Raw genomic sequence first — 22,954 nt, 5'->3', positions numbered from 1 at the left:
AGGCCCATCTTCATAAGAATTGCCCTAACAGACAGAATATAAGAGAACATCTCACTCATGTTAGTCCCTGAACAGCATCCACAGCAAACTGTACTAAATTAGGACCACAAGACCAAAAACATCACTCTGCCTCACACGTAACAGAGTAAGAACTGCATACTATTGCTGCACCTGCAGCCCACAGTGGCTGACGTTTTAGCACTGGTGAAAAGGTGTTCGTTGTCTCGCTGGAGTTTAATAAACTCGCCGTCTGCTCCTTGCTATCTAAAACATAACAGGACACAGGCGTAGATTCTCAATCATCTCACACTTCTGATAATCAGCTGTCTGTTTGACGTTTATTCAGCTGTGTGAAAACTATAAGTTACTATAACAAACCGATTTACTCAGGAACAAATAAAACACTGAAAAAAGCCAAACAATAACATGTTTAAGTTATCTAAGTGACTCATGTATCATGTTTAACCTGAGTAGTGAAAGACGGCGGGGGGTTAAAAGAACGATGTGCCGTGAGGCCTCTACTGAGCCTTGCCCCCGGCCAGGAGTTGGCAGATGCTTTAGTCCAGGTCTGGGAGATCCCTCAGGAGAACATCCGCCACCTCATCAGGAGCATGCCCAGGTGTTGTAGGGAGGTCATACAGGCACTGCTGAGCCTCATTTGGACTTGTTTTAAGGACATTACATCAAAGTGTTTGTCCACTTTCATTTTGAGTGTGACTCCAAATCCAGACCTCCATGCTTGATCTAACTACATATTCAATAAGAATATTTCATTCGTTCAGATCTGGGATCTAGTTTTGTGAGCTTTAACCTGAGATTCTGGCATTTCTGGCAAAATACATTTATATTTAAAAACTGATTCAGGATCTAATGAATCAATATCACTTTATTCAAGCTAAAATCGATTATCGAAACCCAGGTTAACTGGAGTACAGCTGCTTATGTTTAGCAATCAGAGAGGGTTAGGGGTTATATCAAAAAAAATATTAATACTTTTAAATCAACTTTAATTAAATTAACGTAAAACTGGAATAATCCAGAGAATATCCATTTTTGAATTTAGAAGGTGAAAAGCTTAAAAATAGGATTTAAGAAGAGGAAGCACAAGGAAATTAATTCAAAATGCACAAAACATGAGACGAATGAAAATTGGAAAGGGAATAAACAAACATGCAGACTGAGAGGGAGGTTTAAAAGGAGTCAGTGGCTCGTTTCAGCCCTCACCTGTCAGCAGACAGCAGCAGCCGCCCTCTGTCTAATTCAGACAATATTTAAACTAAATTGTTTCCATTTTTGTTTGTTTTTTCACTCTTTTTAGTATTTTTGTCATTTGTTTTTAAAAAAGTATTATTACTTACACAACAATGGGTGTTTGTGTGTTATTTTTACAGATTATTATGTGAAACTCAGCTGGTAGTGAAGAAAATAGACCTGAACTGCACGTTTGATTGACTTATTGAGGAAGACGGTGCCTTCAGGAGCATCCGGGAAAATCCATATTTAAGCACTGAGTCTACCTCAGAGTTTAATGGAACATTTACATTTTAAAGGAGCATGAGGAACAGCGACAGCATACAGCCAGCGTCAGTGCGCAGAACCGATTATTGATCAACACAACATCTGTCACGCATCCACTCTTTAACAGTCATTTACCCAGCATTCATTGGACATGAACAACCCTTGTTCTATTTCAAGGTTACTAACACATCACAGTCACCATGGTAACAGTTAGTTTCTATACAACTGTAAAACATCAGACAGTGTGAGGGACAAATTCCACTAGTCAAACAGAAGCGATGTCAGCGACCAATCAAAGAGGACTTCCAGTTAAATCAGGAAGTAGAAATTAGCGCCCATGATGATGATTGGTTTGTGCACTCAGACTTTACAGCCTTTGGGAGGCTGAAGATCTCCAGGGTTCAGATGTCTTTGAGAGGGTCTCATCAGCTGATGACACTGTGTGTGTTGTCACTTCTTCATCTTCTTCTGTCGGTCCAGAAACTTTTGTCGTCTGTCGACTGGAATCTCATCCAGGCTGATTCCATGGTTGCTGGCCCTGACAGAGAGACAGGTGGAGAGCGAGTTTCAGTTTAATGATTACTTTATTGGTAATCGATAATGACCGCTGTGTGTTCTTACCCTCCGGCGAGGTCTGGAGGAACAGGAAGAGGTTTATTAAAATCTTCTCGACCCATCAGCCAGTACGTGTCCTCTGTGCCCTTAACCTGCAACACAAGCATCCAAACATCAACGAGTCCCACCACGGACTGGCATCAGGCTGACTAACTGTGGACAGGGTGGGATCTGGACCAGACTCTGAACCTGTCAGACTGGACTACAGTAAACCTGAGGGTAATAACCTGACTTTTGATAAGGTTTTATAAACCATCCATTCTCTTTCATCCTCATCAGGGTCGCAGGGGTGGGGCAGGGTACACCCCGGACAGGTCGCCAGCCCGATTCAAGGCTAAGCTTCGTGGTCACACCTATGACCAGTTTAGATTCTCCAATTAACATAACCTCACTAATTGCATGTCTTTGGACTGTGGGAAGCCACAGTACCCAGTACACAGAAAGGCCCTGGCAGGGGGTGGGATCGAACTCAAGACCTTCTTTATGTGAAGCAACAGTGCTAATACCCGAGCCAGCGTGCTGCCTTTATCACCATTTTGCGTGTTTTCTAACAGCATCCACAGCTACTGCGTCATGCAATTATATTTGGATTTGCTTCAGGTCTGTTTAGATTGGCATACCTGTGCCTTCCGGGTGTCTATGTGGTATCCCACTTTCAGACTGGTCAGGACTTTGACCGTACTCAGACTGATGTGGATCCTGTAAGCTGCAGACCACAAACACATCGTCACACCGCAACTCAGGAGGAAGCTAGTGATTCTGACATAATTTAAATGCAGACAGGAGAGACTTCAGGGTGGTCTCTCAGTGATCCAACCATTGATCAAAGATTTTACTTACGTAGCCCAGAGGACTCCATGAGTGAGGCCGTGGTCACCGTGTCTCCAAAGAGACAGTACCTGGGCATCTTGAGTCCAACCACACCTGCTACCACGGGACCTGAAGACAGGAAGGGCCAGACCTTTACCTGGCACTAACACCACTGACAACCTCAGGAACCATTATTACCATACTTTAATCAGAGATGTAGGGTTACATTCAAACTAGCTGGGAACACAAATACACTACCAGTCAAAGGTTTGGACACGCCTTCTCATTTAATGGTTTTTCTTTATTTTTACTACTTTTGATACAAACTCAAGACCTCATGTATATGAAGCACGACATATGGAATTATGTAGCAAAGAAAAAACTCATTAACAAGTTTAAATATGCCAGGAAAGTTGATTATGTTCAACTGGATGTAGGATGAAGTGTTTTCAGTGTGAGAAATGCTTTGTCACTTCTTCAGTCTCAGCTTTCTCCAACCTTATAAACAGTACATCTGCACAGTCACTGAAACCAGCATGAGTGAACAATGACCCAGTTGTGTTCTGTACATGTTTATTCCTCAATGCACATCACCAACAGACCCCAGTCAGGAACCAGTCCCATTTTTAAGTTGGCGGGGCAAGATTGCCGATGCCGTGCAGGTGTGTCCACCTTCTCTGCACAGCACAGCACCGCAGGCCACGCCCCGCCAAATACCCCCATCGTCCGACTGAGGCTGGGGAGCCACCCGGCTGGCACAGCTCCCCGTGCGGCGCCTCTGCCTCCAGCAGGCACAGCCCCTCTCGCCCCTCGTCCACCTCTGGCTTATGAGGCTCCTCCACCACTCCCGGCTGGAAGAGCCCTTCCTGGAGCAGCTCCTCTTCCTCCAGTCGGTGTGGACCCTTGCGCCCCTCATCTGCCATCTCCGGTTGGAGCAGCTCCTCCACCGCTCCCGGCAGGAGCAGCCCACATGACAACGTGAATATTAATGATGAAGGAACTGACCTCCCAGCCCATTGTTCCTTCAGTGGGCTGGTTTCAGTCATTATGCAAATGCATGTTTATAAGGTCGGAAACCTGCAGTCAGCTGAGACTGAAGACGTCACCTGATGATGATGAAACGTTTCTCTCACTGAGAACGTTCAGATGAACTGAATCAACTCTTTTGGATTTACTCACCTGGATGATTGAGGGTACAGCAAAACAACACTGAATATGTTTTATAGTTTAGATTCCTGTAAGTAGCTGCCCTTTGCTTTGTTGACAGCGCTGCAAACCCTTATCCTGCTCTCAGTGAGCTTCATGATGTAGTCACCTGAAATGGTTTCACCTCACAGGTGAGCCTGTCAGGGTTCATTGGTTATAATAATAATAATAATGGATTGCATTTATATAGCGCTTTTCAAGGCACCCAAAGTGCTTTACAATCTCACATTCACACACTGGTGGAGGAAGCTACAGGTGTAGCCACAGCTGCCCTGGGACAGACTGACAGCAGCGAGGCTGCCATATCGCGCCATCGGCCCCTCACACAACAACCAGGACAGAGAGCCCGGGGATCGAACTGGCAACCTTCCGGTTACAGATGCACATCCCAACCCCCAGCACCACGGTCGCCCCCTAATTAAGAATGGTTCTTGCATTCTTAATGGGGTTGGGACCATCAGTTGTGTTGTGCAGAAATCAGGTTGGTACACAGCTGACAGACATATTTGACAACCTTTACCATTCATATTAGTAAAGTAAGAGAAACAACAGTCCATCATTACTTTAACAACTGAAGGTCAGTCATGGTTTTCCTCTTTTTAGTGAGCCAAGCCGAAAGAGCCGGTTCTCTAAAAAGACTCAGAATTCCCATCAGCAGTGTTGTGTGGGCTGGAGGCCTTGTTTGCTTCCATTTAGTCTGCTGCTGCCAATCTCCTTTCAGAACCTAGAGGCTCAGTGAGTGCGCCTCGGAGTAGCCTCGTGGTGATTCTCACTGGGAGGCCCGAGACCCGAACATTGTAAATATTACACTTGGGGCCAGTAGGGTGGATCCCTTTCATTAGGATAGAGGGACACACGTCCAGGTTACACAGTAATCAAAGCAAAGTCTGGATATTACGAAGAATCTAAAATATAAAACAAACAACGTGTTTTGAGTTATTTCACACTTTTTGATTTACTACATAATTCAACATGTGTTCATTATTAGTTGATGCCTTCAGCAAGAATCTAAAAAGAAAAACCATTAAACTGTTTTGTCCAAAACTGGTACTGTAATCCAGTCTGACTGGTTCAAATATCATTCCCATCCTTGTGGTCTGAGCACCAGCTGCTGATGAGGCAGGACTTGAGCCAGCCCTGAGGTCTCCCAAAACAGTTCTGTCAACAGACACTTCTACTCACTACTCCCGACATTTCTAAATCTTTCAGCAGTTGCCCACAGACGTCGAGCTTCACTAATCTCATCCACACGTGTCCACAGTAAGAGTGACTTACACCTGAGACACATTGAACATACTCTGGATTCTTCAGATGAGGAAACTTGATAGTATAGTAGTTACACTGATAAATGAACCCTCTCCTGACGTCCTGGTACTGAATGAGCAGATAACGGTGGACAGGTGTACCTGAGTGCAGTCCGATGCGGATTTTGACTTTAATCTCGGGCATGTGTTTGATCTTAAAGTTTCCTATCGAGTGCAGGATGTCCAGAGACATGTTGGCCACTTCAGCTGCGTGTCGATTCCCATTCCTGTTGGGAACACCTGAAGCCACCATGTAGGCATCTCCAATAGTTTCCACCTATAACAAAACCAGAACCAAATTTCATGTGTCTTTGTTCAGATAATCCAGAAATTAAGACAAATCTTCACTGTTTAGGTCAGACACGTGTTTTAAATGGAAGTGTGTTACCTTGTACACATCATGGAGAGCAATGATGGCATCAAACATGGTGTAGAGGTCATTCAGCAGGTCGACCACCTACACACACACGGGTTTAGTGAAACACTGAAAAATGAAATGCACAAAAACAAGTTCAAACAGTTTGTACCTCGATGGGCTCGCTCAGAGCAGAAATAGTTGTAAATCCAACAATGTCGCTGAAGTAAAGGGTGCAGTCCGAATAATGTTCAGGTTCCACTGGCTTCCCTTTCTTCAGAGCTTGAGCCACAGACCTGGAACAAATGGGAACTCGCAAAGTAAGAATTTCATTGCTTAGTGTAACCATGCCACAAACAGCCAAAATACAGGCCAGAAGTTTAACATGGCTCTCCAGTTCATCCTTCAAACCCAGGACTCCGCAGGAACCAATAATGGATTCCAGTTTAGCTCCACTTTTAACGCCATCATCATCCTGGTCTGCCAAAGAACAAATCCTCCTGCCTAAATGTACTCCTCTTGCAGGGGGATCATAGACTTGCTGCCTGACAGCGAAACAGCCTGGAAGATAACCAGTGCTGACAGTCCAGGAGACTGGAACGTGATTACCATGCTCAACCTGCTATGTTTTGGCTGAATGGGGATGAATCCAACTACAGTTGAAAGAGTCACTATCTGGTGACCTGGTGTCAGAATCTGCCCCCAGTGGAGTCGAAAACCTTGGCACCAACCATATCAATGATCCTGTCTGATTCCAGTAAGACAGAGTTACCTTTCAGCCTGCCAGCAGCTATCATCTCACAGGTCCTCAGAGAGCTAAACAAGCTCAAATCAAAAGAGCACAACGGAGGACGAACTTCCTGTGATACAGGAACAAGTTAAACTCACCAAAGATCATGTTGGGGCATTCCTCCAAATGCACAATGCAGCTCATCATTCATAACCTGAGGAGTGATTGGCTGCAGCATGCCCTCTCATTAGCACCTGTGCAACTCCACAACCCCGAGCCAGGCTAAACCCTCCCAGCATGGCCACTCCTCTCTCGGGAGTCGGTGTCCCATCAGGACCAAAGTCTGCATCATGAGGACCTTTCATTCTTGTCTGCAGCGAACTTCATTAACGAGGCCCAACGACACAGTTCTATTCTCAAGGACTCTTATCCACCCACCCATCAGAGACTCTGACCACACCTCCAGTTCACATTACTGCTAATTATTACTAGTAATTTACTGTTTTAGTCTTACTTTGGCAGGAGCTGCCCCACCAGCTTATCTGTCTTGGTTCTCTCAATCTCCAATTCATCCGTTCGTTCTCGGATCAGATCCTCCAGGTTTGAGCTGTACTGCTCCAACATCCGCAGCATGGAGTCGATGATGTTGGCCCTCCTGCCTCTGCTGATACCTCGAAACTGCAAACAGATTGTCAAAGGAGTCGAGATGAAATCAGAAAATAACCCCGAGCCTGTAGAAGGCAGCAGGTGGCAGCAGTGAGACTCGGCTCACCTGTTTGAAAATGTCATCAAAGCTCGGCCTCTTACTCGGGTCTTCATTCCAACATTCATTCATCAGCGTGAGACACTCGGTAGGAGCTTCATCGACCGAAACGATCGGCCTGCAGAGAGGAGGAGGCTGCTTCAGACGCTCCACGATCTCTGGGAGACAGACATGTGGTAAGAGACAGGCGGTTTATAAGAGACACAGCTGATCAGACATCCTCCCTCACCATGAGCCGGCATGTCCATCATGGCATATGGCAGTGTGCGGGAGATCACTTCCTGTATGATGATGGAGAAGCTGAAGACATCTCCAGCAAACGAACCTCCTGAGACCGGATTCCTCAAAAGCTCCGGAGCTGTCCACAGCATGTCTGAGAGACGGGAAGAGAAACACAGCTGCAGTTTTTATTGGAACAGGTTTGTGTTTTGTTCATGATTAGGGTTAATGTTAGGGTTAGGATGGAGAGTCTTAATATGCCCTCTGACATAAACACACGTGTAAGCAGAGATACAGCGTCTGAGATAAACTTCAAACATCTGAACGTGCTCATGTTTCTACCGTGTGGATCCTCAGGAATGCTGATCCCCTGGGATTTCAGGATCATAGGGAGTCCATAATCTGTTATTTTCAGAACAAAGCGACCATCAACTAAACAGTTTGTTGACTTCAGACGGCCATGAGTCAAACCTCGCAGATGAAGGTACTTCATGCCCTGAAACAAACACAAATATCAGTAACCTGATCGGTCTGATCAGAAATGAAACAGTCTTTAAAGAGATCATAGATAAAGTCGAATAGAGCTGCATAATTAATTGACTTAGAAGTCGAGTCGTGAAACCTGAACTTCATCAGACTAGTTCATAGATCCTTCATTAGGACAGCAGTGTTTTATCATGGCACTATTAATAATAAGAGAGTACTAGTGTGAGTAATGCTCACAGCAGCAGTTGTTGTATAAGTAGCAGCATTGTACAAACAGTGATTATCTAATGAACTCACTTCTTTCGTTTCATCCCCCGACCACCACTACTCATAGCAGATATAAGTGAACACCAGGTTCAGCAGTACCTTGATGAGGTCCATGAGCAGTGAGGATTTAAACATCCAGTCCAGCCTCACGTTGCCGTCAGCCAGCAGGTCTGCCAGACTTCCTCGGGGGCAGTGTTCCACCACCAGGGCGAAGATCCCCGAGTCCACAAACAGACCCAGGCACAGGTTTAGGTTCTCGTGTCGCATCTCCCGCAACTGAACACCAGGCAGAAAATACTCTTAATACTGCAATACTGTTAATCTGTTTCACGTACAGATGGTAGCGCCATACAACAGAACAGAAAACACAGAAACAAATAGAATCTGTGTCTGTTGTTTTCTATTGTAGATTTTCTGCTCATCATACCTGGCTGAACATATTCTGGGTGGTTTGATTGGCTTCTGTTGGTGTTTTTCCAGTACTGAACTTCTTCAGCCAAACCCAGTCACCCTGAAAACAGCACAGCCAATCAGGGAATGTGACAGGACAGGTAGGCTCACACAGGTGCAGGTAATACCTCCAGTATCCCGATGTTGGAGCTCTCGGGTGTTGTGAGGATATAACTTCGAGCGAGCGATCGCAATGGAGTTTTCATTTCCAAAAGACTCTTCATGATGGACTCATCGTTGACTTTCTATGGAAACACCAACAATCTGACCAAAGGTAGCTCACTGATCAACTTATTGATCAGCCCATTGATCAGCTCATCGATTAGCTCATTAGTCAAACATGCCTCGCTGTTAGTACTCCCGCTGCTCCCAGTTTTCTACAGAACTACAGATGCACCAGTACCAGCAATGGTACCAGATTGAACACTAGTTACCACCAGTAAACATTCTCTGACCTTCCTGCTGACTTGAGTATCGATGAAGACGATGTCGTCCAGAGTAAGGATCATTTTGGTTGCTGTCACTGCTCCCTTAGTACTCCTGTCCAGAGACACGTGAGAAAAGAAAGGTGCACAGTTCTGCAGCACTATATACAACATAAGTCGTGTTATATATTTACAGTGTGGGTCATTGCACATAAATTAAGTGTTACACAGTGGTGATGGTCGATTGTGTATGGAAGGAAGTCCTTGGACTGGGGGGTGAAACGATGTCGTCAGTGAGTTCAGGGTGGTTATGGCTTTTTTGTTTGTTTGTGTGTTTGTTTGTTTGTTTGTTTGTTTGAACTAAGCAGCAGAAATCCAAGAAGCTTGGAAAGAAAAACTACTGGACTTCAAGTTTCTTAAAGAGGCTCTGTCTGAGAAACCTTCCTTAGCTCGAAGACTGTATAGTGGAGAGTCCCAGGTATTTAAGCCCTAGTGGGAGTGGCCTCTTAAAAGGGTCATTGGCCCACTCTTGATCATGGCCTCATTACATGAGCCAAGGTGGGTGTGAGTCATTATAAGCAGAGGTTTTGGGTGAACCCATTGTGAGACCTTAAGGCGCCTGGGAAGCATCAGAGACTGGATTACAGATGGCCGACAGTTGGTGTGATAAGCCCCGCCCTCTGTTCAAAGATGGTCATTCACAGTGGACATAGATGGCTTCTTTCACTCCTCTTTCAAACCATCCATCTTCTCTCTATTACAGTCAACTTTAATGTTGAGATTTCGATTCTCCTCTATGTGCACAGTCCAGAAACAGCAAACTGTTAGGTGGCATACACGTGTCTGCACCAGTGGCGAGGTGCTGCCAAGAGTCATACTTTCTACTTCCTCCATGTAAAGGTTGGCTACGTCTGCTAAAAATGACCCTCATACCTCGTAGTGATGGGATTTCCGGCTCTTTTTAGAGACCCGGCTCTTTCAGCTCCCAACCGGCTCGTCAGGTTGTTTTGTTGCTTTAATTAATTTATTATTCACAATAATATAAAATTATGCACAAAAGGAATTACTAATGTAAAAAAATGTGGTTTTATTTATATGTTTATATATAAATATATGTGGTGGCCCCCAGAGACAAAACACGTACAAACTCCAAAACACATTGCTGGCATTAACTGAACTTCCAAAGCCGAGCTACTAGATCACTTAAATTACACAATTGAAAGCATGTGGGTATTGTTTGTGTATTTATACACAGGCACTCATATATATTCAAATAATTTAAACAAATGTTCATTTACCTGTTACTACCACACACCAAATCCAGTCGTTGGTACTTGCTGGCTTGTGTAGCCAGAAGATAACAAAAGCTCAACACTGCCCCCTAGCATCCTGGAGCACTGCTGTTGTCTTTTGTACGTGTTTTGTCTGTAGGGGCCACCGTAAATATACTTTTATTTATTCACTCCACATAAAATGTAATAAATAAATCATATAATACAAAAATAAACTATTCACATTTCAACTTTTAACTATTTAAATTTTCAACTTTTTCCTTTCACAAATTTAAAGTGAAACAACACAAAACACTGCAAACCACAACACAATTAAATATAAATTATAATATGAAAACAAAAAGAAGATGCATATTCTCTGTCATATGGACCTGCATGAATAAACTTTCTGAATCCTTTATCATCTGCAACTGAAAATAGTTGTGGATGATCACTATACCTTTCTAATGTGACGTTGTTGTCCCTGCTCTCTCTCTCTCCCTCCCGCTCTGTTCCTGTGCTACTGAGTGTAACTACCGCCCCTCCCCCCTCTGCCCAGTACAAGGCTCGCGTGCAGAGTGAAGCGGGAAAAAGTGCGAGAGAGAGAGAGAGAGGGAGAAAGAAATCCCACGGCTCCCAATAAGGAGCTTCAAAGAGTCGGCTCTAAGAGCCGTTTTGTTCACGACCAACACATCACTAATACCTCGGCTCATGTGATGAGTCACATGATGAACAATGGGTCAACGACCCTCTCCAGGGACAGCTCCCACTAGGCCTTAAAGCCTCGGTCATTCCACCATTTGGTGTTAGAGCTCAAGAAGCTTTGCGTCTTCACGAAACTTAAAGAAGTCGAGACGCTTTTCTTTCCAAGTTTCTTAGACTACCATGACCGGGATGACCGAGAACCAGACTGAAAGCAGAATAAGCACCAGGTACGTTAGAGAGGAGTGTGTGAGATTAAGCCTGTGTGTTAACCTGTTCCAAAAGAAAAGGCCTCCAAGCAGAGTGCAGAACAACAGGAAGAGGAAGAGCACAGTTACAGCGCCCATACCTGCAGGGAGTGGAGAGGTTTCCACATTTATAGCCATGCCGGACAGCAACCTTTTGTCAATGTGAACACTAAATCACGACACATACAGAAACTACAGGTGTAATTAAGACCTCATTTGAACTGAAGCACAAAGCTCCCACCCTCTCTGTGGGTCAGTAAACACACCTCCACTGCAGGCCTCATCTGGATTAAACCAACAGAAGCTGGCTGAGGGGGGTTTTCCTCCCGGGAAGACAAAGGAACGGCTCAGCGGTCTCAGACCTCCGGTCGTCCCGTCGGTGTGCGTCGGAGAGAGTGAGTGTGTTGGGACGAGGCGGTCGCCATCGCTGTCCAACACTACGTAGCTGGCCTGCAGGCCACGCCCCTCAGTACCTCCATACAACACCTGAAAGGGAAGAAGACAGGAGCTGATTGTACCATTGAGTTTAAGGTGAGGACATGATGAAAATGATGATGATGCAAAACAAAAAAGATCAAATCAAATTCTGTGGTTCAGAAATGATTAATTTATTAACTTTATTCTAAATGTCTGTGAAGTTTCTTAGTCATCCAGGTCATCATGGTCTAAGGAGCTTGGAAAGAAAAGCGTCTGTGGGAGTGTCCCTTAAGAGGGTTGTTGACCCATTATTGATCCTCTCAAACTCCAGGCCTCGAGGTCCGGTGTCCTGCAGGTTTTAGCTCTCACCCTGGGTCATCGGGGTCAAATGATTAGTTCTTTACCTCTTTGCCTCTGGAGAACTTCAGAGTCAAAGGTTCTATTCTTCTCAGTGTACACTGAAAATCTTTCCAAGCTCCTTAGAGAACTTTATGCAAACACTTAACGACGGGATAGATGTGATTATGTTGTATTAAGTGGTGAAAAACAATTATTAAAACTCTTGTGTTTGTGGACACAGAGACTCAATTAGTCTGTCTAACTTAATCAGAACGAACTGTTCCCAGATCAGAGTCATCTGACACTAGAAGGTTCAGTCACGAGTAACTCTTCACTGCTACAAAACAAAACTTGAGTTTTAGGTCATAGTTTTAAAAACCGTGAAGTGTGCCTTGTTGTAGTTTTTGCCTCTCTCCCTCTGAGTGTCACGAGTCTATCTGATCTGGAGCAGTTTGTTGAAGGAAACGAGGAGAACGTCTTTTATCTCAGCTTTGATACTGAAAGCAGCAACTCCATCAGTTACTCAGCTAGCGAGTGCTGAAATCTGTGTGACCTGATTGAAACCCTGAAAATCAAAGCCTCCATCTGATTTCATGAGCTGATTGCCCGTCACCCAGTGTCCACTCCCCGCCTGACGGCGCTCTTCCACTGCCTTTGCAACGAAGTAGACCATGTTGAAAATAGTCCCAAACAAAGGAGACACCTGCAGACACAGGACAACACTTTGTCACATTAGATTCTCTCGTTTACTGGGGACGTACACATTGTTTACACGTTATTTACTTGTTTACCTCTGAATCCATCAGCACATTAAAGCCCGTGTTTGTTGTTGTTTGTTTGTTTACCTCTGTGGCGGAGACACCCGAGTGAATCTCTCGGCTCATTTGAGCCTCGCGGAAAGCTTCATAGAAACTCTGGTCGGATGCCATGGTAACAGTCAGGACGGCACTATAGGCGTGACGTAGCTGCGTGCTATTGGTCAGCTGGTTGAAGACTGTGTGCTGATTGGATAAAACAGAGAGGGAGGGAACCAATCAGAACTCAGCCTTTAGTTAAACATGTCATGATTAACATGTAAAGGCAGTGGGGTGGTGTATGGGTGGTAAATAAGAAAAGTTTGCTTGACTCAGGTTTTTTTTTGAGGATCGGAGAAAATGGAATAAAACCTCCTTGAGAACTTGTTGGTCGTTACCTGATAGGGCATCGCGTACAGCAGGGCGTCGTAGGGAATGAACACGTAACCATTGGAAACCATCCCCATCTCCAGGGCGGCCAGCAGTACCTCCCTCTGATCCTCTCCACCAATCAGGACAGAGCTCATGCACATGATGACCACTGAAGGTGAAATAAAAAGTTCTCTGATCTGATGTGTTCAGTTCAGGGATGCAGCTTAACGATCACCTCTTAGCTCTGACCTTTGACCTTGTCGGCTTCTCTGATTTCGTTCAGCGCCTCCCGAGCCCCGCCTTTGCTGCCTGGTTCCATGGTAACCACCGGCCCAATCGGCAAACCCATAGCCCGGAGCGCAGAGGCCACTTCCTGTCCGGTGCTCTCCCAAAGGTCGGTGGCAGCTACACAACAGAGGAGAAGAGATGGAGAAAGGAAACACTGATAAACAATTAAGACAACAAAGATGATCACAATTTAAACAAACTGCCGGGGTGATGCATATGTTTACGCAAATGCTGGGTAAAAGCTGTCAGCCAGACCTCGTGCAGGTTCACAAAAGGAACAGTGAGAGGAACAGTGTGAGGAACAGTGTGAGGAACAGTGTGAGGAACAGTGAGAGGAACAGTGTGAGGAACAGTGAGAGGAACAGTGAGAGGAACAGTGAGAGGAACAGTGTGAGGAACAGTGAGAGGAACAGTGAGAGGAACAGTGTGAGGAACAGTGTGAGGAACAGTGAGAGGAACAGTGTGAGAAGAACAGTGTGAGGAACAGTGAGAGGAACACTGAGAGGAACACTGAGAGGAACACTGAGAGGAACAGTGTGAGAAGAACAGTGTGAGGAACAGTGTGAGGAACAGTGAGAGGAACAGTGTGAGGAACAGTGTGAGGAACAGTGAGAGGAACAGTGAGAGGAACAGTGTGAGAAGAACAGTGTGAGGAACAGTGTGAGGAACAGTGAGAGGAACAGTGTGAGGAACAGTGAGAAGAACAGTGTGAGGAACAGTGAGTGGAACAGTGAGAGGAACAGTGTGAGGAACAGTGAGAGGAACAGTGTGAGGAACAGTCTGAGGAACGCTGTGAGGAACAGTGTGAGGAACGGTGTGAGGAACAGTGTGAGGAACAGTGAGAGGAACACTGAGAGGAACACTGAGAGGAACACTGAGAGGAACAGTGTGAGAAGAACAGTGTGAGGAACAGTGTGAGGAACAGTGAGAGGAACAGTGTGAGGAACAGTGAGAGGAACAGTGAGAGGAACAGTGAGAGGAACAGTGTGAGAAGAACAGTGTGAGGAACAGTGTGAGGAACAGTGAGAGGAACAGTGTGAGGAACAGTGAGAAGAACAGTGTGAGGAACAGTGAGAGGAACAGTGAGAGGAACAGTGTGAGAAGAACAGTGTGAGGAACAGTGTGAGGAACAGTGAGAGGAACAGTGAGAAGAACAGTGTGAGGAACAGTGTCAGGAACAGTGTGAGGAACAGTGTCAGGAACAGTGTGAGGAGCAGTGAGAAGAACAGTGAGAGGAACAGTGTGAGGAACAGTGTGAGGAACAGTGAGAGGAACAGTGAGAGGAACAGTGTGAGGAACAGTGAGAGGAACAGTGTGAGAAGAACAGTGTGAGGAACCGTGTGAGAAGAACAGTGAGAGGAACAGTGTGAGGAACAGTGTGAGGAACAGTGAGAGGAACAGTGAGAAGAAGAGTGTGAGGAACAGTGAGAGGAACAGTGTGAGAAGAACAGTGTGTGGAACAGTGAGAGGAACAGTGTGAGAAGAACAGTGTGAGGAACCGTGTGAGAAGAACAGTGAGAGGAACAGTGTGAGGAACAGTGTGAGGAACAGTGTGAGGAACAGTGAGAGGAACAGTGAGAAGAAGAGTGTGAGGAACAGTGAGAGGAACAGTGTGAGAAGAACAGTGTGAGGAACAGTGAGAAGAACAGTGAGAGGAACAGTGTGAGGAACAGTGAGAAGAACAGTGAGAGGAACAGTCTGAGGAACAGTGAGAGGAACGCTGTGAGGAACAGTGAAAGGAACAGTGTGAGGAACAGTGTGAGGAACAGTGTGTGGAACAGTGAGAGGAACAGTGTGAGGAACAGTGTGAGAAGAACAGTGTGAGGAACAGTGTGAGGAACAGTGAGAGAAACAGTGTGAGGAACAGTGTGTGGAACAGTGAGAGGAACAGTGTGAGAAGAACAGTGTGAGGAACAGTGTGAGGAACAGTGAGAGAAACAGTGTGAGGAACAGTGTGTGGAACAGTGAGAGGAACAGTGTGAGGAACAGTGTGAGGAACAGTGTGTGGAACAGTGAGAGGAACAGTGTGAGAAGAACAGTGTGAGGAACAGTGTGAGGAACAGTGAGAGAAACAGTGTGAGGAACAGTGTGTGGAACAGTGAGAGGAACAGTGTGAGAAGAACAGTGTGAGGAACAGTGTGTGGAACAGTGAGAGGAACAGTGTGAGAAGAACAGTGTGAGGAACAGTCTGAGGAACAGTGAGAGGAACAGTGTGAGGAACGCTGTGAGGAACAGTGTGAGGAACGGTGTGAGGAACAGTGTGAGGAACAGTGAGAGAAACAGTGTGAGGAACGCTGTGAGGAACAGTGTGAGGAACAGTGAGAGGAACAGTGAGAGAAACAGTGTGAGGAACAGTGTGAGGAACAGTGAGAGGAACAGTGAGAGGAACAGTGAGAGGAACAGTGAGAGAAACAGTGTGAGGAACGCTGTGAGGAACAGTGTGAGGAACAGTGAGAGGAACACTGAGAGGAACAGTGTGAGGAACGCTGTGAGGAACAGTGTGAGGAACAGTGAGAGGAACAGTGTGAGGAACAGTGAGAGAAACAGTGTGAGGAACAGTGTGAGGAACAGTGAGAGGAACAGTGTGAGGAACGCTGTCTCGTTTCATACTGCACATGGTTGCAATGACAATAAAGCCACTTGACCTGACACTGCTCTGTTTTTTACTCTCACAGAGAAGACGAGATGATCACAGCCGTCTGGACATTAATCGAATGAGTGCCCCCTGACATCAAGGTTTCGTGTGGATCATTTAGTTGATGGTTGGTTTGAAATGATGAAGAACCAAAGATCGTGGAGATCATCTGAGCTTTTAAGAAGCTGTCCTTAATAAGTTGGAATCAGACAACCAGGACAATTGAGGTCCTCCTGGATGGGTCCATAAAGAGAAGGGCTCGGTCCATGTCTCCTTTTTCCTTCAGAATGGTGAAATCAGACTTGGAGGATCAGAAGGTCAGTGGATCTGTTGAACCTCCAGCTGTCTCTGTCTATCTCTGTACTTTACTTTGGCAGAGAGGATTTCATGTCAGCAAGAAGTTTCCTTGGTGAAAGAGTCCTGGTGAACATGTCGATATGTTAAACTGGGTCTAGCTCTCACTTCTATCTCCATTCAGAAGCTCATAAGTAACAATGGTTAAGTTAAAGCCCTCACAGAAAACACCTCCACTTCTGTGATGTCCCAATGAACCACTGCAGTTATAGTCCGATGGGCAGTAAAAGTCAAACCACCAAAATCAAACAAAGGGGGCCTAATATGTGAGTGTAACAGTCTAAAATGGTGAAGCTCAGATCAAATAACCGGCTCAGACTAAATTAAAGTAACACAAGTTTGAATGAAGAGATTATGGTGAGAACCACCCCACCACTCTGACTGTGATGTCAAACCCTTACCTGTGATGATGCTGACATGCGCCCAGCCGAAAAATCTGAGCACGGTGAACAGGACTCTGGTGGGAGGAGTCAGTGGCGGCAGGTTTGGCCAGTCAGCATCTAGACAACCGGGAGAGGCGAGTCCAGCCTCCCAATGCTCAGTCATTAGGGAGGCAGAGTGACAGAGGGCGGGATTAAAGGGTCCAATGTAGGCATAGCCATAACCTTCAAAGTCCCCAAAGTTGGTCAGAGCTAAAATAAAAAGGTCAAAGGTCAAATAAATATCACACAAATAAAAATAAGGAAAATAAAAAATTGTTCACTTACTCCAGTCTGTAAGCTGATAAACACACTTCAAATAAGCGTGTGTTGATAAGACTGATTAAATGTCTAATGATCCTTTGGAGGTGGTCTAATATGTGACTAACAAGCAGACTTTTCAAATTAAAGGTTTTATTAAATGTGTTCTGATTGTTCATTCAATTCAATTTTATTTATAAAGCTCCAAATCACAACAACAGTCACCTCAAGGCGCTTTATATTGTATAGTAGATCGCACAATAACAGATACAGAGAACAACCCAACAATCACATGACCCCCTATGAGCAAGCACTTTGGCAACAGTGGGAAAGAAAAAAACCCTTTTAACAGGGGGTCTAATAATTGGCTGCTAACTCATCATTGTGTGATTGGTTAACCCTGTAGCACTTTGTTCTAGTGTAACTAACCATAACTGTAACTGGTAATCTCTTTCTAAATATTTTACTGAACTTTATTTTAAGGTCCTGTTGGCTGATTGGATAACAGACCTTTGGAGGCAGAGCAGTCCTCGTCCAGCACTTTGACATCATACCAGTACCCTCTGCTCATACTGGTGTCAGTCCGTAACCTGGACAACGCCAGCGTGACCGCTGCTGTCGGCATCGCCCGGGAAAACAACGGGTCACATGACCACGGACCGACCAAGGCGATCTTGAAGGTTGTTGTCCGAACCTCTTCGATGCATAGCAACCACAGACACGCCCCTAGCAACCATCGAAGCTGCATCCTGACAACCTGCCAGAGATTCAGACAGATTTTTAGAAAGTCAACAAGAACACAAACTCGTCTGAACAAAGATGAAACAAAAAAAACTGATTCAGGTTTGTCAAACTACTGTCTGTTAACAAGGAACCTGAAACCTCCACGTAATGAATTACTTAACCTGCAATGTCAGTTCATTTTAAAGACAGGGCTTAAGACTGTGGGCTTACCACCCACACGAGGGGCTGTAGGGTTGGGTGCTTAGATGGTAAATGGTGAATGTATTGGTTCTTATATAGCGCATCTCTACTCTTTCTGAGCACTTCAGGCACTGTACACAACTTGTACATTCACCCATTCGCACAAGCACATTTTTCCAAGTGCTTTCTAAGTAACATTCACACACATTCATACTCCGATGGATGCATCGGAGAGCAATTTGGGATCTTGACCAAGGATATTTGGCTTGCAGCCTGAGGAAGCCAGGGATCGAACCACCAAGCTTTCGCTCTACCACCTGAGCTACAGCCACCCCAGACAGTCTGATGTACTGGCACTCCGATTTTCAGCTTCCAAAACTGGCTTGTGGCACATGGAATGTCGCCTTTCTGGTGGGAAAGGCGCCTGAGCTGGTGCATGAGGTTAAGATGTGATGACCTCAGTGTATAGCTCTGGTTCTCAACCAGTTTCCTATAGATGACCTGGACTCTGTTCCCCTCTGGAGTTGCCCTCGATGTGAGGGCACGGACAGAGTGGTACTACATGTATCGCCACGGTTGGCTGCCTTTGCTGTTGGAGTTTTCCCCGGTGGTTCCCTGCGCCTTGTGGTCGTGGAATGAGTCCTAATTTTTGTTTGTGTGTATGAGCCAAATGACCCTACAGAGTTCTCCAGCACCCCATCCAGCCTTCTTAGAGTCACTGGGTGGGGGTAATAACTCTCAATAACTCTCCAATAAGGAACTCTATTGTGCTGCTGGGTTACGTTTCTACAGTGTTGCATTGCCTCTACATTGGCAGACCAGATGGTGGTTGCCCTGTTTAAGCAGGGGGTCTAGAGGGTGTGCTCCAACTACAGAGGGATCACACTCAACAGCTTTCCTGGGAAAGTGTATGCCAGTGTTCTGGAAAAGAGATTTGTAGTCGACCCTCGGATTCAGGAGGAAGGCTGAATCCACTGGTTGTGGAACACTGGACTGGCTCTGGCAGTCTGTAATAAGACTTAATAATGCTGACATACAACTCAGAGGAGACAAGCATCAGAAATCTGTATGAATCACTTGTTTGTAACACTGAAAACACATTTACACTAAACATACCAGTCAAAACAGAAGAGCAAGCTATTGTTTTAAATAGATTTTATAGACCAACATTGCATATGTACACTGATGCTTTTACGGGGTTTGGCTTCCTCTGGACGCAATGCAGTCACATGTCACAGTTACATGGACAGCAGAAGAACATTGATTCCACTTTGAATTTGACTACAACTCAGGACTTGCTGTGAGGCAACAGTGCTAACCACTGCGTCACTGTGGACTGTGGGTAGCCAGAATCACATGATCTGTAAGTTTATACGACCAGCCTGCCACCTGAATGATGTAACATCTTACCTTTAACATCTGCTCCTGTTAGGTATTAAAGTGAATAACAGATTAAGAATTTAGAGGCCTACGTAGTGCTTCGTTAAAAAATGACAATGTAGAAGCTCCAAGGTGATAAGGTCACAGGGACCTGCTGGCCCCTTCACAGAGGACCACGCTCTGTTTTAAGGTGAGAATACTTCAATAAACCCTCAGAAGAAGACCTTCTGTTCACATGACTTAAGTGTCATTTCCACAGTAACTATGAATGAGATGCAGTTAACCACACGTAGGATGCTTGCTTGTATCAGCGTTTGAAAGCTGACTGTCAAAACCTCTGAAACGACCACATTTCCTCTGACCTCCTGCAGCTGTGACTCTGTGGGGTTTGTGATGAGTCTCCAGGTGATGTCACAGAGATGCTTCCCTCTGGGGATAATTAATCTGAAGGTAGGTCTGAGTCCACATTAGAGACTGTGATGACTTGAAGCTGAACACTCAAACCACCAGGCACTGGAAACCTTCAACCTCCTAAGGGACTAGGACCGCTTGTGTAGGACCACTATGAACCATGACCCCCTTCAGGACTTGAGCCTCAGTGAACCGGCTTTCTGAAACAGGACCCTTAGCTGTAGCTCATTTGTGACTGGTTCTCCTCAGAGAACATAAATCCTAAAGTTTGGACCCTTAGGTACAGCAACTGGAGAGCAGGTGGAGGCTTTCACTGGTTTGTCTGGCTGCCACCAGAGGCTGTCCAGAGACATGCATGTTGTGCAATAACCGATGATGGTGTGTGCAAATGTGTTGCCTCAGTCATGGCATCAGGAGAGATAGAGCAGAGTATGTAACTATGACCACACATGCTCAGGTTGAACCCACAGAGGGCATCCGCTGACACCTTTAATCCAATCATGGTAACCATGGAAACACACACACACCTGAGAGGTCAAGACTTGATCTGCAGCTCTCCGATTGGCTGGTTTTAAAGAAGATCAAGCTCATTAACAGATTTACTTAAATCACTCAGGTCCCATGCTCCCTATATTCAGGCAAAATTTAACTTTATGTATACAGCTCGGGTTTACAGCAGCAGTCAAAGAGCCTACAATATTAGAGGGGCAATCGAAGGTGGGAAGGAAGAACTCCTTTTTAACAGGGAGGGAGCTCCAACGGATCGGAAATCAGAGAGGACAAAACACAACCTGTCTGCACACACAGAGTCTAAGACTGTCTGAGCATCAGAAGCTCAAATATCAGAACACTCAATCGAGCGATCAATGATCTATTTACCTTTGTCTCAGAGCTTCATCTGTCCAAAGGAAAACCAAGCAGATGATGTCAGGGTGAACGAGGGAGGACCACAGACCAGGAGGGAGAGCGTCAACGTCGAGTTACATCCACTTACAGTGGAGAGAGAGAGAATCATGGTCGAGCTACATCCACTTACAGTGGAGAGAGAGAGAATCATGGTCGAGCTACATCCACTCACAGTGGAGAGAGAGAGAATCATGGTCGAGCTACATCCACTTACAGTGGAGAGAGAGAGAATCATGGTCGAGCTACATCCACTTACAGTGGAGAGAGAGAATCATGGTCGAGCTACATCCACTTACAGTGGAGAGAGAGAGAATCATGGTCGAGCTACATCCACTTACAGTGGAGAGAGAGAGAATCATGGTCGAGCTACATCCACTTACAGTGGAGAGAGAGAGAATAATGGTCGAGCTACATCCACTTACAGTGGAGAGAGAGAGAATCATGGTCAAGCTGCATCCACTTACAGTGGAGAGAGAGAGAATCATGGTCGAGCTACATCCACTTACAGTGGAGAGAGAGAGAATCATGGTCGAGCTACATCCACTTACAGTGGAGAGAGAGAGAGAGAGAGAGAATCATGGTCGAGTTACATCCACTTACAGTGGAGAGAGAGAGAGAGGAGAGAGAATCATGGTCAAGCTACATTCACTTACAGTGGAGAGAGAGAGAGAGAGAGAGATTCATGGTCGATCTACATCCACTTACAGTGGAGAGAGAGAGAATAATGGTCGAGCTACATCCACTTACAGTGGAGAGAGAGAGAGAGGAGAGAGAATCATGGTCAAGCTACATTCACTTACAGTGGAGAGAGAGAGAGAGATTCATGGTCGAGCTACATCCACTCACAGTGGAGAGAGAGAATCATGGTCGAGCTACATCCACTTACAGTGGAGAGAGAGAGAGAGAGAGAGAGATTCATGGTCGATCTACATCCACTTACAGTGGAGAGAGAGAGAATAATGGTCGAGCTACATCCACTTACAGTGGAGAGAGAGAGAGAATCATGGTCGAGCTACATCCACTTACAGTGGAGAGAGAGAGAATAATGGTCGAGCTACATCCACTTACAGTGGAGAGAGAGAGAATCATGGTCGAGCTACATTCACTTACAGTGGGGAGAGAGAGAGAGAGAGAGAGAATCATGGTCGAGTTACATCCACTTACAGTGGAGAGAGAGAGAGAGGAGAGAGAATCATGGTCAAGCTACATTCACTTACAGTGGAGAGAGAGAGAGAGAGAGAGATTCATGGTCGATCTACATCCACTTACAGTGGAGAGAGAGAGAATCATGGTCGAGCTACATCCACTTACAGTGGAGAGAGAGAGAATCATGGTCGAGCTACATCCACTTACAGTGGAGAGAGAGAGAATCATGGTCGAGCTACATCCACTTACAGTGGAGAGAGAGAGAATCATGGTCGAGCTACATCCACTTACAGTGGAGAGAGAGAGAGAATCATGGTCGAGCTACATTCACTTACAGTGGAGAGAGAGAGAGAATCATGGTCGAGCTACATCCACTTACAGTGGAGAGAGAGAGAGAGAGAGATTCATGGTCGATCTACATCCACTTACAGTGGAGAGAGAGAGAATAATGGTCGAGCTACATCCACTTACAGTGGAGAGAGAGAGAATCATGGTCGAGCTACATCCACTTACAGTGGAGAGAGAGAATCATGGTCGAGCTACATCCACTTACAGTGGAGAGAGAGAGAATCATGGTCAAGCTACATCCACTTACAGTGGAGAGAGAGAGAGAATCATGGTCGAGTTACATCCACTTACAGTGGAGAGAGAGAGAGAGAGAGAGAGAGATTCATGGTCGATCTACATCCACTTACAGTGGAGAGAGAGAGAATCATGGTCGAGCTACATCCACTTACAGTGGAGAGAGAGAGAATCATGGTCGAGCTACATCCACTTACAGTGGAGAGAGAGAGAATCATGGTCGAGCTACATCCACTTACAGTGGAGAGAGAGAGAATCATGGTCGAGCTACATCCACTTACAGTGGAGAGAGAGAGAGAGAGAGAGAGAGAATCATGGTCGAGTTACATCCACTTACAGTGGAGAGAGAGAGAATCA

General features: G+C 45.6%; 1 protein-coding gene across 1 annotated transcript; it reads right to left on the bottom strand.

The window, feature by feature from the left end:
* Nucleotides 1-868: 868 nt before the first annotated feature.
* Nucleotides 869-20,959, bottom strand: LOC147333491 (retinal guanylyl cyclase 2-like). Its single transcript, XM_086267981.1, has 24 exons — nucleotides 20,843-20,959; nucleotides 17,759-18,005; nucleotides 16,970-17,200; nucleotides 13,541-13,696; nucleotides 13,318-13,460; nucleotides 12,971-13,126; nucleotides 12,679-12,828; nucleotides 11,636-11,855; nucleotides 11,395-11,470; nucleotides 9,179-9,263; nucleotides 8,852-8,968; nucleotides 8,701-8,784; nucleotides 8,373-8,549; nucleotides 7,863-8,016; nucleotides 7,531-7,674; nucleotides 7,311-7,459; nucleotides 7,053-7,216; nucleotides 5,981-6,104; nucleotides 5,842-5,910; nucleotides 5,556-5,730; nucleotides 2,974-3,072; nucleotides 2,754-2,839; nucleotides 2,140-2,225; nucleotides 869-2,056 (listed from the first exon to the last, which is right to left on the bottom strand). Exons 2-24 carry the CDS (start codon nucleotides 17,994-17,996, stop codon nucleotides 1,969-1,971), a joined length of 3,171 nt encoding a protein of 1,056 aa, XP_086124107.1. The 5' UTR covers nucleotides 17,997-18,005; nucleotides 20,843-20,959; the 3' UTR covers nucleotides 869-1,968.
* Between the last annotated feature and the right edge of the window lie 1,995 nt (nucleotides 20,960-22,954).

This window comes from Aulonocara sp. 'chitande type north' Nkhata Bay, linkage group LG3 (assembly GCF_057382095.1).
Source record: "Aulonocara sp. 'chitande type north' Nkhata Bay isolate Kocher_YH1m ecotype deep benthic linkage group LG3, A_spYH_male_GT1.1, whole genome shotgun sequence".
In the NCBI taxonomy this organism is placed as follows: domain Eukaryota; kingdom Metazoa; phylum Chordata; class Actinopteri; order Cichliformes; family Cichlidae; genus Aulonocara; species Aulonocara sp. 'chitande type north' Nkhata Bay.
Note: the sequence above shows the minus strand (reverse complement) of the source record. Positions and strands in the feature narration are given on the sequence as shown.